A 19,717-nucleotide genomic window follows, 5' to 3' on the forward strand; every position below is an offset into this window, starting at 1 on the left:
ATGTCATGCATCGCAAAAGAAAGGAGAAAGAGTTTGTGCATCCCATCAACATAAACCATCATATTTATTTGGAAAGAGTAAACACCAAAAGAACCATCAAATACGACATCAAGAGAAATATCAACACACTACATCAGCCTTTATTTATTTCAACATGAAAGAAGACTACATTGAAGATTATGTTGCAAACATAAGACATAAGCTTTATTTGCTTTACGTCCAACCCGATAGAGTTGACATGAAATATTGAAGGGGAGCAATCAAGTGTCAACACGGTAAAAGTCATTGTCTCCCATTCGAATTGTATTTTTATGCTGATGAGTTTTATCTCAGTCTTTGTCGAGAGAATCCGAAAGGATGGATTCTCCAGAAACAACATGTGCGGACGACATTAAAAAGGATGCCACACAACATGGAATTTTTTCTAACAGCGAATTCTGACATGTTCCAAAGAGGAGTGTCAAACTCTTAAGACATGAGTAGGAAAACGACTTCCACTATAATCAAAACCACACCCCTATCAGAAGACACGTGGGTTTTTCTTCGATTTTTGTCAGTTTTGGTCTCGCCTCCAAAAATTTTGGTATCTGCCGAAAGCTAGTTCCCAATCTAAGTGGCAATACAATAAGAGCTTTGGAGATTATGTCCGTGTAAGTTCTTAATTATGGGTGTGATGTGCACCACATTCATTACTAAGAGGCTACAAGACTCTTTTTCATACTCGATCTACTTGTCACTCTTCCAGAACTAAAGGCTATCTAGCATAATACATTTCCTTTTCAACCAATCAAGTCGAACTACAAACAACCTGATTCCTAAGCTATAAGGATATGTAGCCGCGCTCGGTGTTGAAAACTTGGCTACATTCCAATATTCGCTCTTAAATCTTATTCTGAATCATCACGGTACCTTCATAATTATGTGTCAGGGTAACTTTGAATTCATCAAAAATCATGTGTTAAATCAAGAGTATCGAACTACAACTGTCCTGAATTCTCATATTGCCTATATAAAGAAAGCCCTTTACGGGGTTCGGTCATAATTCATAAGGTCCGTACCAGATTCCTTTTCCAAAGGTGAGTGTGTGGTCGACCAAAATTAGATGAGACAACTTCATTTTCCTCAGATTTCTTGCATCAATACAAGTAAAATGAGGGACAGTTGTTGACACCCAATTTTGACCCTCGACGATATGAATTAATTAACAAGCTTCTTGATTTTAAGCAATTAGAAATAATAACATTTGTAATGTTTGAAATTTTTAACTTATTTTAACTTAATCATCGCTCATTATAAATTTTTATTTAATATATACGATTTACGTAATTATATATACGATTAGTATATTTGATGTTTATTCAACAATTGCCTCGAAAACATTTTAGTTCGTTTAAATATTTTATAAATTAATTTGGTTATATAATAGTCTATGTTTTAAACTATTTAGTTTGTAATTATATTAATTATTTTGTTTTATCAAAATTAAGAAGCTCGTAATTTATTTCTATTGATTCATTTTTTATTTTACTTTTAGTCGAATTCTTCATCTGGGTTTATTCTGATTACAATCTAAATTTAGTTTGACTTCGATAATTTATTTCAGCTATTTAAAGTACAAAATTTGGACCATGTAATCCATCCCAGTTAAATGACATAAAAATAACACCCTATACACTTTTAAGGTTATATATATCGAGTTATAAACATACTTTTAAAAATAAATTACTTATAGCAGATTATTATCGATTTATAGCATATCAATTAAAAATAAACTATAAATATTTATTTAAATAATAATTAATATGTTTAGATTTTTTTTTTACAATTAACTTTTTATTTTTATTTTTATTTTTTAAATAAAATAAAAAGAAAAAAAACGTTTATGTGTAAATTAGTAAGTAGCACTAATTGTAGGGTTTCAATTGATTTTAATTAATAATGGACAATTAAAAAATTAGCACATATTAAGGAATTCAAAAAGTATTTAAATTATTCTGTTTCCTTAAAATTCTTAAATTAGTGTAAATCAAATTAAAACATGATTTTTTTTTCTTTATCACCTTTTAAAGCTTTTAATATAAATAATAAATTATTATTAATTAAATTTATTAATTAAATTTCACATTATATAGTTACCTTTTAAAAAAGAAAATCTAAATAATAGGGATTTGATTTTAATTAATTTCCTATTATACGGTTGCACAATAACTATCGACCCCCATCTCAACCAATACATACACAGACATCTTCCTCCAATACACTACATCTCTCCTAACACGCGAAGATATTTTGATCTTCCCCAAATCCCGCCTCACTCATCATCTCTTCCCAACACGTAAAGATTTTTCGTTCTTATCCGAATCCCGCCTCACTCATCTTCGTCATTATCCATCTCAGATCAGTTCATCCCAAAACCCAAACATCCCTCTCAGATGAGTTCCCCATAAAGTTCATATAGAATGTCTAGGAAAGGTAGTGAAACTCCAACTAAAAGTAAAAGATTGGTCGATGAGTCTGATGACTTTCATGTTTCTTCATTCGATATATTGTCACAAACTTAAACGCAGAAATCAAAGGGAAAAGAGAAGTGTAGTTTAGTTAATTCAAAAATGAAAAAAAAAACAAAATCAAAGAGGCAAAGGGAAAGAATCAGACTTTGCTGAGGATTAAAAAATATAAAATCAAAAAAATAAAAGGCATTGAAATTGATCGATCAACAAGAAAGTTTTCAAAAAAAACATCAGAGATACAATCTACAAATAAATCCAAAAAAATTTGATAAAGTCAATAAAAAGATTATTTCAAATTTGAATTACAATGTGTTGTGTTAGTGTATTTAATTTTTGATTTTATTTGTTAATAGTATACTACATGAAATTTGTATGATTTATGTATGAGTTGAGTTTTTAGTATTATACATTATAATTATATATGAATATTGAATGATTTAATGTTGTATGTTTTGTATATGATATAATTTGTATATATCAGTATATGATTTGATACATAATAAATGTATTAATTTTGTATGATTTTGTGTATGAAATAATTGGTCATTATCGATAAAGGATGTATGCATTATGTATTACCTTTGTATCATATATGTATGAAATGATATTCTTATCCTGTATAATATATGTGTATGAATGATATATTAATGTTGTGTATCTTATAATTTTGACTTTTATAATAAGTATTGCAACTGTATATTTTATTTTTTGATTTTGATGTATGAATTGACGTATTCATACTAAATGAGATTAGTTTGTAGTTTAAAAGTTACAGATTATTTTTTGTAAAAAAATTGAATATGTATTGATATTGTATGAATTGTGTATGAACTGAGGCATATAGTTTTTATGATTTCTATATGAATTGAATTAATGTCCATCGAATATGTATTAATATTGTATGAATTTTATATATAATTTGTATAAATTGTGTATGAATTAATTGAATGTCAATTTAATATAGCATTGTATATATGATTTTTTCTATGGAATTTTACAGTATATAAAAAGTAATAATTTAGTTTTCAAATTTTATAGGAGAAGAAGGTTCAAACAAATTTATCTTCCTGTATCAACATAATTGTGTTCGCTGATTTGTTGACCTTACTCGGTCAAGATAAGTTTCAGGAACTTTTACAAGAAACCCCATTTGAATTTTTTAATGATTTACATAACATAAAAATTCAATGTCAATTGTTGCGTCATACTTTCCTTCTTAAATCTAAACATGGCAGGGATGACATGTTCATTATCAATGTAAATGGTACAGAGTTATATTTTGACTTAAAAGGGTTGGTTGTTGTAACCGGTCTAAAATCTGGACCAATTTCTGATTTTGTTTCTTATTCATCTGTTCCTAATAGATTAATTGCAAAAAATTTCAGAGACTTTGACAAAGTCCCCAAGTCAAATTTTTACCACAAGTTTAAATTGAAATTTTTTTGGAAAGCAGATGACCGTTTATAATCAGATCATATAATTCATACACACTTCATGCACATTTAATATACCATTCACTGTCCAACAAACTACTCCAATTAAATAAACACAATACAATTTCAATACAAAATTAATACAAAAACATATATTCTAATTTCAATAGAAACTAGAATATTCTTCTTTTTTTAAAAAAAAGGACTTTCATAAACAATTGATACACGTTTCGTATACTTTTCATACACTAATAATACAAACTTCAGACTTCAAATACGCTAGACATAACATAACTGTTTCATTCAAAAAAAATATACAAACTTTATTTCAGATAATAAAGTTATAAAAAAAATCAAACACTGTTCTACATGTAAAAAATATCAAATTAATTAAAATCAATAATTCATAATTAAAAGAAACAAATCATAATTAAAAATCAACCTGATGAATTTCACTTTTCACCATATTTAATTAATATTGACATAATGTTCTACATCAGATCAAATCAAATTGTTTCAAACGCCAAAATTTTTCAAGTTACTAAAAAATGAACTGAAATATGCTAATATGAAAATAATCGTGAAATTTTGGGGAAAATGACTTCTACGTTGATGCAAATCTGAAAATAATCGTGAAAATTTGGAAAAAAAAGATGAATTGCAACGATGATGCAAATAGATTTCAAAATGTCAATCTGAAAAAAATCCGCAAATCTGAAAATAATCGTTAAAATCAGGTAAAAAATTTTAAGGAATTAAATCAAAAAATAATATCATTTAAACTTACTAGAGATATTTAAGATAGTGATGCTAATCTGAAAATTTTTGATATCTCTAAAAACATGTTAATCTAATATTAAATTTTAATTAAAATCCCTTAAAACGTGCTAGTATAAAGTTTCAAAATGTGCTAACTACATTTAATATAATTAATAAAGTATTCCATTTTTCCATTATTTGTTTGTCTGTGTCTTAATTAGGTATATTAATTATTCATTATTAGTTTATCCCTTTTTTTTATTAATTGTTAATAACAACTCTTTTTAATAAATTATAATTAACATTATATTTATTAATAAAATACTATAGATTGAAATATTGAATGTTGTCACACCCCTTTTTCGCGTGATGGCGTAAGGGTTTTTCCAATTTAAGTGACGTAATTAATTAGGGGATTATTTTAGCTTTTTCAGAGTCGCCACTTGGAATTGAGTTATGGTGTTCCAAGTCACCTTTTTTGTTTAACCCCTAATCAAAAGGAAATGACTCTTTGTTTGGTGTGCGAACGAGTTCGGGTAAGGAATTCTATTGACAGAGGGGAAGGTATTAGGCATCCCTCGAGTCCCGTGGTTCTAACACTGTAACGACCTGTTTAGTCGTTTTGAGCAGCAGATTTTATTTCTGGAAAACTGGCTGAGGCGACGGACCCCACGATGGACCGTCATAGGCACGACGGACCGTCGCAGGGTCTCGTTTCAAAACACTTAGAAATTCTGAAAAATGGGTACTGAAATCGACTCTCTGAACTTCGTAACGGAATGGCAGGACGGACCGTCACAGGCGCGACGGACCGTCAAAGACTCTTCAGAGAATTGAGTCTCTGAACTCTGTGACGGAGCAGCAGGACAGACCGTCGCAAGCACGACGGCCCGTCACAGGCTGCGTAGTCCCAGGCTGAGTCGGATTTCTGTTAAGTAATTTAAGGGGCGTTTTGGACTATTCCTGCTGTAATTATAAAGTTAGTGGGTTAATGTTAATAAGTCTAACTACTTGGAGGTTAAAAGAGGTAACCTTGAGTTAATTAGTGGGTTATTATTGCCATCTTTTATACTTAATTATATCCTAATTAGGGTAAAAGAAAGAGGGTTTGAATAAGAAAAATAGAAAGAACAAGAGAGGGAAAAACGATTGATAGAGAGAGACGAACGAAGAGGAAAAACAAAAGCTTTGGGGAATTTGCTTGCTTGATCAAAATTCTTCGGTGGAGGTAGGTTATGGTTTTTATGCTATTCGTAGTAAACTCTTAATAGCGAATGATATGTATTGGTAGTATTGTAAACCCTTCTATATGCTTAATTGTATGCTTGCATGAATGTGATTATGTGATTTTGATAAAATAAGCATGATGAAGCTATTGAATCCTATATCTTGAAAGATAACCCTAATCTACTTTGTTAATGATGATGCCTTGGTATAAAAGAAGGCTTGATGAACGAAAGTAGTGAAATTAGGGGATCGGGTGCCACGTTCCGGTACCAGGATAGAAATAGAGGATCGGGTGCCACATTCCGGTACAAGGATAGAATGAGGATCGGAGTGTCACGTTCCGACACCAGGATAGTATATGGATCGGGTGCCACATTCCGGTACCAGGATAGTATATGAGGATCGGAGTGTCACGTTCTGACACAAGGATAGTATATGGATCGGGTGCCACGTTTCGGTACCAGGATAGAATATGGATCGGGTGTCACGTTCCGACACCTGGATAGAATGAGGATCGGAGTGTCGCGTTCTGACACCAGGATAGTATATGAGGAGCGGAGTGTCACGTACCGACACGAGAGGAATAAAGATAATGAATCTTGAAAGATGTTAATATGATCAATCTGATGAATCTAATTCCCAAATGAGTATGATGAGGAGGCGTGAGTCCTCATTGATGTGCTTGGTGTTGTGACCAAGGGTTATGGTAATTGTAAATGCTGCATGCTAAGGATATTAGTTGATTCTTTGATATTACTTAATATATACTGTTTTCTATTTTGAGTTGGCTGATGATACCTACTCAGTACTTGTGTTTGTACTGACCCCCTACTTTTATGTTTTCTTATTGTTTATTTGTGGAGTGCAGCAAACGTACCGTCATCTTCAACTCAACCGCAATTCTAGCCAGTCTTCCTCACATCGGATCTCCAGGGTGAGCTAATGCTTCTAGCTTGGACTGGATCTTCTTCCTCATGTCTTGATGCCTTGAAGTTCCGGCATGGACTAGCTTTTACTTGTTTTAACTTTTAGAATACTCTTAGTTTAGTAATTTGATCATAGATGTTCTTGTGATGATGACTTCCAGATTTTGTTTTAGCTTTTAGAATACTCTTAGTTTAGTAATTTGATCATAGATGTTCTTGTGATGATGACTTCCAGATTTGGGGATAATGATAAGTTTGAGTTATAGAAGTTGATTATTGATTTTATTAATGAGTTAAGTCTTCCGCATTACTTTCTGTTGATATTATATCGAAATGTTAAGGTTTAGGTTAGTTGGTTCGCTCACATAGGAGGGTAAGTGTGGGTGCCAGTCGCGATCCGATTTGGGTCGTGACAAACTTGGTATCAGAGCATTAGGTTCGTTGGTCTCATCACACAAGAACGAGTCTAGTAGAGTCTTTAGGAACGGTAGGGGAACGCCTTTACTTTTCTTTGAGAGTCTATAAGACTTTAGGAAAAATTCCATTCTTTCTTTCTTTCTTTCGTGCTATTACTTGGATCCAATTGGTATCTAGGTGATACAAATTGGTATCTGACCATCTTCACTCTATTTCGCAGATGGTTAGAACTAGAGCAACGACTGCACCAACACCAACACCGGCAAGACAAGAAACGTCTGAGGCAGCCACTGGGGCTGTAGCCCGAAGAGGAGTAGCGGCAAGAGGCCGTGAAAGAGGTCGTGGGAGGACGTCCTCTAGAGGAAGAGGACAAGTACCTAGGCCATCTGATGCTAGGGTGGTGACTCCTCCACCGACTGAGGAAGTAGTAAGAGAGGGTGAGGAAGGGGAGAATGAACAAGTGCAAAATGAGGAAATGCCACCCCAACCTACCCCAGAGATGATCAATCAGGTTTTGGCTTATCTTAGCGGGTTATCTGATCAAGGTCAAACACCTCCAGTGTTTTCTGCACCAGCACCTCAGGCTCCATAGGTACAACATGCGGCTACTGTGGCTCCTCGCATGGATGCCTCATTGGAAATAGGCACATTTCCTTGTCTGACTGCGGGGCCTGTAATGACAAATGATCAGCATGAACTTTTCAGTAAGTTCTTGAACTGAAACCTCCAGTCTTCAAGGGTGCTGAATCGGAGGATGCTTACGATTTTTTGGTTGACTGTCATGAGCTACTACACAAGATGGGTATAGTAGAACGGTTTGGTGTTGAGTTTGTGACTTATCAGTTTCAAGGGAACGCCAAAATATGGTGGCGTTCACATGTTGAGTGTCAACCAACAGAGGCGCCACCTATGACTTGGGCATCATTCTCTAGCTTTTTTATGGAGAAGTATATTCCCCGGAATTTGAGGGATAGGAAAAGAGATGAATTTTGGAGCCTAGAGCAAGGTAGGATGTCGGTTACTGCATATGAGGCTAAGTTTTGTGCATTATCCCGGTATTCCACCCAACTATGTTTCAGTCCACAAGAGCGGATTCGCCGTTTTGTGAAGGGGTTGAGATTAGAGTTGCGGATTTCAGCCTTACAGGTAGCGGCTACAGCGAAATCTTTTCAAGAAGTGGTAGACTTCGTGTTAGAGGTAGAGGGAGTGAAGCCACATGACTTCACCATGGCAACTACATCAAAAGGTTTCGAAAGGGATGTGAGTTTAATGGTTCTTACTCTAGAGGACAGGGTTCAGGAGGTTACTCAGTCCGACCAATCCAGTCTTCACTACAGACTGTAGTTGGGGGTCCATCTCAGACCGGTCAACACTTCTTTGAGAGACCTATGCTTGAATCCAGAGAGTGTTATGGATGTGGGGAGAATGGACACATCAAGAGGTATTGTCCAAAACAGAGTTACAGACCTCCAAATGTTAGAGGTAGAGGTGGTCATGGTAAAGGCCGTTATTCTGGAGGATGCAGTGGTCGAGGTAATGGTGGTCACCAAAACGGCCGGGGTGATGGGAAAACTGGAGCCACTACATCACAACAGGGTAGGGGCAACGGACAGACAGGTGAGAGGGCCCATTGTTACGCTTTCCCTGGGAGATCTGAAGCGGAGACATCTGATGCTGTCATCACAGGTAATCTTTCGGTTTTTGATTGCATGGCTTCTGTATTGTTTAATCCTGGATCCACATTTTCTTATGTATCTTCTTCATTCGCTAATGGTCTAAATTTACCTTGTGAATTACTTGACATGCCTATCCGTGTTTCTACTCCGGTGGGTGAGTCTGTGATAGTTGAAAAAGTATATAGGTCTTGTTTGGTGAATTTTGTGGGGAGCAACACTTATTTAGATTTTGTTATCTTAGAAATGGTTGACTTTGATGTAATTCTGGGTATGACTTGGCTTTCTCCGAATTTTGCGATTTTGGATTGTAATGCTAAAACTGTGACGTTAGCCAAACCTGGGACAGATCCGTTAGTGTGGGAGGGTGACTACACTTCCAATCCGGTGCGTATCATCTCCTTTCTTCGTGCTAAGAAAATGGTTAGTAAAGGGTGTTTAGATTTCTTGGCACATCTCAAGGATGACACTACCCAAGTACCTTCGATTGAGTCGGTTTTGGTAGTCCGAGAATTTTTAGATGTGTTCCCTGCAGATCTTCCTGGTATGCCACCAGATAGGGATATTGACTTCTGCATCGATCTTGAACCGGGTACTCGCCCCATTTCTATATACCCTTATAGAATGGCTCCCGCGGAGTTAAGAGAGTTAAAGGCCCAACTTCAAGAGTTGTTGAGCAAAGGCTTCATTAGACAAAGTGCATCTCCTTGGGGTGCTCCGGTTTTGTTTGTGAAGAAGAAGTATGGAAGTTTTCGGATGTGCATAGACTACCGGTAGTTGAACAAAGTAACTATTAAGAACAAGTACCCTCTTCCTCGCATTGATGACTTGTTCGATCAGTTACAAGGTGCTTGTGTCTTCTCTAAGATTGACTTGAGATCCGGTTATCATCAATTGAAAATACGGGCAATGGATGTGCCAAAGACTGCTTTTCGAACCAGGTATGGGCATTATGAATTTGTAGTGATGTCTTTTGATCTTACGAATGCCCCTGCTGCGTTCATGAGCTTGATGAACGGGATTTTTAAGCCATATTTGGATCTCTTTGTGATCTTGTTTATTGATGATATACTGATATACTCAAAAATTAAGAAGGAACATGAGGAGCATTTGAAAATTGTATTGGAAATGTTGAGGGAGAAAAAGCTTTATGCCAAGTTCTATAAGTGTGAGTTTTGGCTAGATGCAGTGTCCTTCTTGGGGCACGTGATTTCTAAGGAAGGAGTGATGGTGGATCCTTCTGAGATTGAGACAGTGAAGAATTGGGTAAGGCCCACTAATGTGTCAGAAATAAGGAGCTTTGTTGGTTTAGCTAGCTACTACCATCGATTTGTCAAGGGATTCTCTTCTATTGCTTCCCAATTGACGAACTTGACTAAGCAGAATGTTCCGTTTGTATGGTCGGACGAATGTGAGGAAAGCTTTCAGAAGCTCAAGACTTTGTTGACTACCGCACCTATCCTTACCTTGCCAGTAGAGGGTAAGAACTTCATTGTTTATTGTGATGCATCCTATTCTGGTTTGGGTGCAGTGCTAATGCAAGAGAAGAGTGTGATTGCGTATGCTTCAAGGCAATTAAAGGTGCATGAACGTAACTATCCGACCTACGATTTGGAATTGGCTGCGGTAGTGTTTGCATTAAAGCAATGAAGGCACTATCTATATGGGGTTAAGTGTGAAGTATACACGGATCATCGTAGCCTACAGTATGTCTTTACTCAGAAAGATTTGAACTTGAGATAGGGGAGATGGATGGAACTACTAAAGGACTACGATATCACTATTTTGTATCATCTGGGAAAAGCGAATGTTGTAGCGGATGCTTTAAGTAGAAAGGCGGGAAGCATGGGAAGTCTAGCTCACTTGCAAGCTTCTAGACGCCCATTGGCTAGAGAAGTTCAGATTCTGGCTAATGACCTTATGAGATTAGAAGTAAATGAGAAGGGAGGATTTTTAGCTTGTGTGGAGGCAAGATCTTCCTTCCTTGACAAGATTAGGGGAAAGCAGTTTAATGACGAGAAATTGATCTGGATCCGAGATAAAGTGTTGCAAGGAGAGGCTAACGAAGCAACCATTGATGAGGAAGGTGTTTTGAGGATTAAGGGAAGGGTATGTGTACCCCGCGTCGATGATTTGATCAACACTATTCTGACAGAGGCTCATAGTTCAAGGTAATTGATACATCCGGGTGCAACCAAGATGTACCGTGACCTAAAGCAACACTTTTGGTGGAGTATAATGAAGCGTGATATTGTTGATTTTATCGCCAAATGTCCAAACTGTCAACAAGTAAAGTATGAACACTAGAGGCCCGGAGGAACACTTCAGAGAATGCCCATTCCTGAATGGAAGTGGGAGAGAATTGCAATGGATTTTTTTGTTGGTCTTCCAAATACAATGGGTAAGTATGACTCTATTTGGGTGATTGTAGATAGGTTAACTAAATCTGCTCATTTCATTCCGGTCAAGGTGACATACAATGCAGAGAAGTTAGCCAAAATTTACATCTCGGAAATCGTTCGATTGCTTGGGGTTCCACTCTCCATCATATCAACTAGAGGTACGCAGTTTACTTCTAAGTTTTGGAAAACATTGCATGCGGAATTGGGTACTAGGTTGGACCTTAGTACTGCATTTCACCCTCAGACCGATGGTCAGTCTGAGCGAACGATTCAAGTGTTGGAGGATATGCTTCGTGCATGTGTGATAGAATTTGGTGGTCATAGGGATAACATCTTACCCTTAGCAGAATTTTCATACAATAATAGTTATCACTTAAGTATTGACATGGCCCCATTTGAAGCATTGTATGGTAGGAGATGTAGGTCTCCCATTGGGTGGTTTGATGCATTTGAGGTTAGACCTTGGGGTACTGACCTTTTGAGGGATTCTTTAGATAAAGTGAAATCTATCAAAGAAAAGCTTTTAGCAGCGCAAAGTAGGCAAAAAGAATATGCAGACCGAAAGGTTAGAGACTTAGATTTCATGGAGGGTGAACAAGTTTTGCTGAAGGTTTCGCCCATGAAAGGGGTGATGCGGTTTGGTAAAAGAGGTAAACTAAGCCCAAGGTATATTGGTCCCTTTGAAGTACTTAAGCGAGTAGGGGAGGTGGCTTATGAGTTAGCCTTGCCTCCAGGGTTGTCCGGAGTGTATCCGGTATTTCATGTGTCTATGTTGAAAAGATACCATGGGGATGGAAACTACATTATCCGTTGGGATTCAGTTCTTCTTGATGAAAATTTGTCTTATGAGGAGGAGCCTGTGGCTATTTTAGATAGAGAAGTTCGCAAGTTGAGGTCAAGGGAGATTGCATCCATCAAGGTGCAATGGAAGAATCGGCCGGTTGAAGAAGCCACTTGGGAGAAGGAGGCTGATATGCAAGAAAGATACCCACATCTGTTTAAAGATTCAGGTACTCCTTCTCGCCCTTGTTTTTCTTCTTATGATCGTTCGAGGACGAACGATGGGTAAATTGGTATCTATTGTAACGACCTGTTTAGTCGTTTTGAGCAGCAGATTTTATTTCTGAAAAACTAGCTGAGGCGACGGACCCCACGACGCACCGTCATGGGCACGACGGACCGTCATGGGCATGACGGACCGTCGCAGGGTCTCGTTTCAAAACACTTAGAACTTCTGAAAAATGGGTACTGAAATCGACTCTCTGAACTTCGTAAAGGAATGGCAGGACGGACCGTCACAGGCGGGACGGACCGTCACAGGCGGGACAGACCGTCACAGGCGGGACGGACCGTCACAGGCGGGACGAACCGTCACAGGCGTGACGGACCGTCACAGACTCTTCAGAGAATTGAGTCTCTGAACTCTGTGACGGAGCAGCAGGACGTACCATCGCAGGCACGATGGCCCGTCACAGGCTGCGTAATCCCAGGCTGGGTCGGATTTCTGTTAAGTAATTTAAGGGGCGTTTTGGACTATTCCTGCTGTAATTATAAAGTTAGTGGGTTAATGTTAATAAGTCTAACTACTTGGAGGTTAAAAGAGGTAACCTTGAGTTAATTAGTGGGTTATTATTGCCATCTTTTATACTTAATTATATGCTAATTAGGGTAAAAGAAAGAGGGTTTGAATAAGAAAAATAGAAAGAACAAGAGAGGGAAAAATGATTGATAGAGAGAGATGAACGAAGAGGAAAAACAAAAGCTTTGGGGAATTTGCTTGCTTGATCAAAATTCTTCGGTGGAGGTAGGTTATGGTTTTTATTCTATTCGTAGTAAACTCTTAATAGCGAATGATATGTATTGGTAGTATTGTAAACCCTTCTATATGCTTAATTGTATGCTTGCATGAATGTGATTATGTGATTGTGATAAAATAAGCATGATGAAGCTATTGAATCCTAATTCTTGAAAGATAACCCTAATCTACTTTGTTAATGATGATGCCTTGGTATAAAAGAAGGCTTGATGAACGAAAGTAGTGAGATTAGGGGATCGGGTGCCACGTTCCGGTACCAGGATAGAAATAGAGGTTCGGGTGCTACGTTCTGGTACCAGGATAGAAAGAGGATCGGAGTGTCACGTTCCGACACCAGGATAGTATATGGATCGGGTGCCACGTTCCGGTACAAGGATAGTACATGAGGATCGGAGTGTCACGTTCCGACACCAGGATAGTATATGGATCGGGTGCCACTTTCCGGTACCAGGATAGAATATGGATCGGGTGTCACGTTACGACACCAGGATAGAATGAGGATCGGAGTGTCGCGTTCCGACACCAGGATAGTATATGAGGAGCGGAGTGTCATGTACCGACACGAGAGGAATAAAGATAATGAATCTTGAAAGATGTTAATATACTCAATCTAATGAATCTAATTCCCAAATGAGTATGATGAGGAGGCGTGAGTCCTCATTGATGTGCTTGGTGTTGTGACCAAGGGTTATGGTAATTGTAAATGCTGCATGCTAAGGATATTAGTTGATTTTATGATATTGCTTAATATATACTGTTTTCTATTTTGAGTTGGCCGATGATACCTACTCACTACTTGTGTTTGTACTGACCCCCCTACTTTTATGTTTTCTTCTTTTTTATTTGTGGAGTGCAGCAAACGTACCGTCATCTTCAACTCAACCGCAATTCTAGCCAGTCTTCGTCACATCGGATCTTCAGGGTGAGCTAATGCTTCTAGCTTGGACTGGATCTTCTTCCTCATGTCTTGATGCCTTGAAGTTCCGGCATGGACTAGCTTTTACTTGTTTTACTTTTAGAATACTCTTAGTTTAGTAATTTGATCATACATGTTCTTGTGATGATGACTTCCAGATTTTGGGGATAATGATAAGTTTGAGTTATAGAAGTTGATTATTGATTTTATTAATGAGTTATGTCTTCCGCATTACTTTTTGTTGATATTATATTGAAATGTTAAGGTTTAGATTGGTTGGTTCGCTCACATAGGAGGGTAAGTGTGGGTGCCAGTCGCGATCCGATTTGGGTCGTGACAAACACGGTCACTTTATGGACTTTTATGACTTAAACTAATTTTTTAATATTATATTATTAAGACGAATGTATTTACCCTTATTTTATTAATCTATTCCCTTTAATTAGAAATATATATATATACGCATATAAATTTAATCAAACAAAGCAAGATAAAATAAGATATTCCTTTTTTTTTTTACTTTTTCTTTTGTTATTATTATTATTATTTTTTATTCTATTTTTTACATTTTTTCATTTTTTTCTTTTGTTATTATTATTATTTTTATTTTTTATTCTATTTTTTTAAATTTCTTTTTTACCTTCTCATCTTTTGCTATTATTATTATTTTATTGTTATTATTATTTTTTATACTTTCGAGGTTTTATTTTTTTTTATTTCAACCTAATTTTTTTTTTTGTTTGGACAAAGAAACTTTCAAAAAAAAATATCTTTCCTCTTCAATTCAATTTTTCTATATTATTTTTACACTTCTTTTCTATTATTTTTTTTTTGTTTTCTCTTTTCCCTCTTTATTATTATTATTATTATATTTTTTTTATTTTTTTATTCGATTTTTTTTACGTCACTAACATTAAATAAAAATTCTACTAACTAAAATTAATATATTTACATAATAGCTACACATGTTATCATTATAAACTAAATATTAAAAATTACATGACTTGGACAATAATTTTACTTAAATATAAAATAAACTATGGGTTATTTAAATATAAAATAAATCATGGTTTGATATAATAATTCCACACTAAATATAATTATACGAAGGACCTAAACATAAAACTGATATGAACGTTTGAACACACTTCATACAATAACATGAATAAATATTAATGGTTTAAACATACGCGAAATTTAACAACTTTAATATATATTGCAATTCATTCTCGCATTATCATGACATAAAACTAATACAAAATTAAATTAGTATTACCCCTTGTGGAAATTATTTCACCAAAAGAAAACAATTCGAATAAGGAACCGCGAAAGTAAACCTCATCTTCAACCTTTGTTTTTGAGTCAAAGCAAAATATGTAAACATATTTTCTGATTTTTGTTTGTAGAAGAGTCTCTTTCTTTTTTGTGCGTATTTTTCTTTTCACGTTTTTTCCTTCTTTTCTCTTCTGATCTCGTTCTTTTTTCTTTTCTCCTTTTTTCTTTTGTTTGTTTCTTCCGTGTTATTGTTATATGATTGTGCATGTGTGTGCATGTCGTGGGGTGTGAGTGGGAGTGGGGAGGGATCGTGGGGTTTGTGTGTGTGTGTGGTTTTTTTTTTTAATTTTCAATATATATATAAAAATGATAATTATATAATTATTAATTTCTTTGAGTAAATAAATAAATAAAAGCTAAATGGATAATTAAAACATAAGGGACATATTAAGAAATATTAGTTTATTTAAATTATATATATATATATATATATATATATATATATATCTTTTTTTTAACAATCAAAATAGACTTATAATAAAAATTATATTTATGTTATTTATTTTTATATCTTTTAAATAAACTTAATGAAAATAATAAAATGTCAAAATATATTTAATTTAGATTGATAAAATTATTTATGCTCTAAATATTGGTGTTAAACTTAAATTTGGTCAAAAATTACGTGTCTACAGTTTGCCCCTCTTTGACTGGAAACACGAGGAGTTTTTCAGACAAAGAAGTAGACAAAGTGACAAGTTTTGACCGAACTCTTATTTGAAAGACCATAATTTGTGTGACCGAGTCCTTGTTTGGACATCCTACATATCCCGGGTGATAAGGGAATCAGGCCACTTGTAGTTCGAGGAGATAAAGTGATGAGTTCGAAGTTAAGTGAGGTTCCATCGAGGCTCTAGATCGCGACTCTTATCCTTACATAAAAATTGAAAACTATTAGTCAAAAGAAAAACAAATGTACAAACATCCATCCACGCAGATTTTCTTGAATCTTCACTTGAATTTTGACTTTAAGATATCACCTTGATTTTTGAATGAATCTCTTAACTTAGAATTGGAATGGAGGCTGAACTTGACACTTAGACGGAACTTTTGACATTCTTCAAAATGACAACTTGAAAAATGCTCTTGAATAAATACGTGTTTTCTTGATCAAAAGTTGACTAGTAAAAGATGTGTGGATGTCAGGCTTCTACATGCATTGAAGAAACTAATTCTAACCATCATGGAATTGATTATTCTAAAAAATTTGAAACTTTGTTCTTGAATTTCAAATCCAGGTCTCGCTTGAGAAAACCTGAGAACCACTACAATCAAATAAAATAAATAAATAAAAATTTTTGCCCCAGTTTTCACTAGAAAATTTTTTGTGAGTTATTAGCAAATATAAATATAAAACATAAACATCGGCTAGGAAGTGTTTATTTCAAGAGAAAATAATACTAAAAATCTAGACTAGGAAGTGTTAATCCTACGAGGAAGTAATCTAATCCCATTATTCAGAAGGGTCCTGCTAGTCCCATTATCCAGGAGGGTCCTGCTAGTCCCATTATCCAGGAGGGTCCTGCTAATCCAATTATCCAGGAGTGTCCTGCTACTCCCATTATCCAGGATGGTCCTGCTAGTCCCATTATCCAGGTGGGTCCTGCTAATCCCATTATCCAGGAGGGTCCTGCTAATCCCATTATCCAGGAGGGTCCTGCTACTCCCATTATCCAGGAGGGTCCTGCTAATCCCATTATCCAGGAGGGTCCTGTTAGTACCATTATCCAGGGGGTCCTGTTAGTCCCATTATCCAGGAGGGTCCTGCTAGTCCCCCTATCTAGGAGGGTCCTACTATTCCCATTATCCAAGAGGGTCCTGTTAGTCCCATTATCCAGGAGGGTCCTGTTAATCCCATTATCCAGGAGAATCTTGCTAATCCCATTATCCAGGAGAGTCCTGCTACTCCCATTATCCAGGCGGGTCCTGCTAATCCCATTATCCAGGAGGGTCCTGCTACTCCCATTATCCAGGAGGGTTCTGCTACTCCCATTATCTAGGAGGGTCCTGCTAATCCCATTATCTAGGAGGGTCATGTTAGTACCATTATCCAGGGGGGTTCTACTAGTCCCTATATCCAGGAGGGTCCTGCTATTCCCATTATCCAGGAGGGTCCTGTTAGTCCCATTATCGAGGAGGGTCCTGCTAATCCCATTATCCAGGAGGGTCCTGCTAATCCCATTATCCAGGAGCGTCCTGCTACTCCCATTATCCAGGCGGGTCCTGCTAATCCCATTATCCAGGAGGGTCCTGCGAGTCCCATTATCCAGGAGGGTCCTGCTAATCCCATTATCCAGGAGGGTCCTGCTAATCCCATTATCCAGGGGGTCCTGCTAATCCCATTATCCAGGAGGGTCCTGCTAGTCCCATTATCCAGGACCTGCTAGTCCCATTATCCAGGAGGGTCCTGCTAATCCCATTATCCAGGAGGGTCCTGCTAATCCCATAATCCAGGAGGGTCCTGCTAATCCCATTATCTAGGAGGGTCCTGCTAGTCCCATTATCCAGGAAGGTCCTGCTAATCCCATTATCCAGGAGGGTCCTGCTAGTCCCATTATCCAGGAGGGTCCTGCTAATAAAATTTTCAACAAACTAATAATACCAACAAAATATTGTGAATGCTATCTTCATTATTTAGAAGTTCCTCCAAGGAGAAAAATAATAATAATAGTAATAAATAAAATAAATACTCCAACATTTAAGTAATTGCTATTTTGATATATATTAGCCAACTTTCATATAATATTCCACAAGTCTTTATTGTAAGGGTTCCCTTTCGCTCGCTGCAAACTAGGTTGAACATCTATGTTCCTCGAATCCTCAATCTTGAAACAACTTGTGTCCCTGCTTCAACAAAGAAAATTTATGAGTTTGAAAAGGTGGTGGTTGGTTTGTGGTTCCATCTTTCGACAAGGGCGGCTCAAACACTTATGACGCTTTGGTTGTTTCCTACTGTCAATACTTCTTATTGATTGATAGTACTTTCATCCGAATTTGCTTACTTTGGGACCTAAATCCACTGTATTTATCTCCCAACACTCATTATTTAGCCTTCATAGGATCAGAGAATTTTTGAATTCAACACTTGAAGATAGATTAACTCAATAGCCTGATGCTTTGCCTAGTACCGATTAGAGACTTGGTAGCAAGTCTTGAATTTTCTTCATAGTTTTTTTTGTTTTTCTTTTGACAAAGACTCGACTCAAATACATACCAAAAAGTGACGAAAAAAAGTATAAGAAAATTGCGAACTATATGAGAATAAAAGAAAAGATTCGATGAAGACTCTTTTTTTTTAGAAGAAGAAAGAAAAACTTATCTGAGTGTAGGAGCCGAGTGTATTGATCATTCCATGCAATTTGAATTGATTCCCAGACTTGGCTATCCAATCTATTCATCAAACATTATTGATTATTCAATCTTGATGTGGAATCCCAACACTTAATGAAGCCATAAATAATATGAACCCTTATAGACTTTGTGGTATTCACGAAGGTCTTTGCCGCTAAAACTCAATCATGTTAATTTCTCCAGCTCACGTCTGCCTTATGGTGCATGTCAAGATTTTCTCCAATAAGACTCTCTTATATTCAACTCTTTTTCGCCTTACGGTGCCCACTTAGGGTTTTCACCAATAAGACTCTCTCATTTTTATTTCTTTTTACTCACATTTGTCTTATGGTGCCCATTCAGTATTTTTACCTACCTTTAACCAACTTATTCTCGACATATCAAGGGCTGATGCAAAGACCTTTTTTTTTTACTTTAGATGATGAGGTTGATTTTGAGCTGTGAGATGAGAGAACGAATAAATAAACAAACGAGTTTTGCCCCAGTATACTACAATATGAATTTTTGGATTTGTATTTGGTTGAACCGAACCCAATATTAGGGCCTACGCATCTGGCCGAAACAAGAATCAGGTCAAACGTAGTTCAGGCAATTTGTTTTTGTTTTTGTTTTTGTTTTTGTTTTTGTTTTTTTTGTTTTTTTTATTGTTTTTTCTTAAAAAAAACTCAAGGACACAGCGTAACCAAGAGATCCCGTTGAATCAACCCTTGAAATATCAAGACCAAACATAAGGGTTTCTAATGTCGAAACTCAATCATATGTAGTATCTTTTCACAGCATCAGCATTGACGACCGTTTCTGTCACTTTGCCTTCTATATCTGCTAAGTAAAGAGCACCATTGATTAATACCCTTTTAACAACGAATGGTCCTCTCCAATTTGGAGAAAATTTGCCTTTGGTTTCAGCATGATGCGGCAAAATGTGTCTCTACACTAATTGACCCTCTTCAAA

At 36.1% G+C, this 19,717-nt stretch overlaps 1 protein-coding gene across 1 annotated transcript; it reads left to right on the forward strand.

Moving 5' to 3' along the window:
- The first annotated feature begins 7,492 nt into the window (after positions 1–7,492).
- On the forward strand, positions 7,493–19,595 carry LOC138341963 (protein app1-like). The gene is made up of 5 exons (XM_069294145.1): positions 7,493–7,732; positions 16,876–17,127; positions 17,199–17,333; positions 17,442–17,688; positions 19,543–19,595. The coding sequence occupies exons 1-5, from the start codon at positions 7,493–7,495 to the stop codon at positions 19,593–19,595; spliced, it is 927 nt and encodes a 308-aa protein (XP_069150246.1).
- Positions 19,596–19,717: the final 122 nt, after the last annotated feature.

Source organism: Solanum lycopersicum, chromosome 2 (genome assembly GCF_036512215.1).
Source record: "Solanum lycopersicum chromosome 2, SLM_r2.1".
In the NCBI taxonomy this organism is placed as follows: Eukaryota; Viridiplantae; Streptophyta; class Magnoliopsida; order Solanales; family Solanaceae; genus Solanum; species Solanum lycopersicum.

Bases quoted from the DNA above. Each gene is read 5' to 3' on its own strand.
- LOC138341963 (XM_069294145.1), top strand. From the start codon at position 7,493: ATGGTTAGAACTAGAGCAACGACTGCACCAACACCAACACCGGCAAGA. The intron at 7,733-16,875 runs GTGCAAAATGAG...CCCATTATTCAG, and splicing joins AGGAAGGGGAGAATGAACAA to AAGGGTCCTGCTAGTCCCAT. The intron at 17,128-17,198 runs GTTAGTACCATT...CCCCCTATCTAG, and splicing joins CCATTATCCAGGAGGGTCCT to GAGGGTCCTACTATTCCCAT.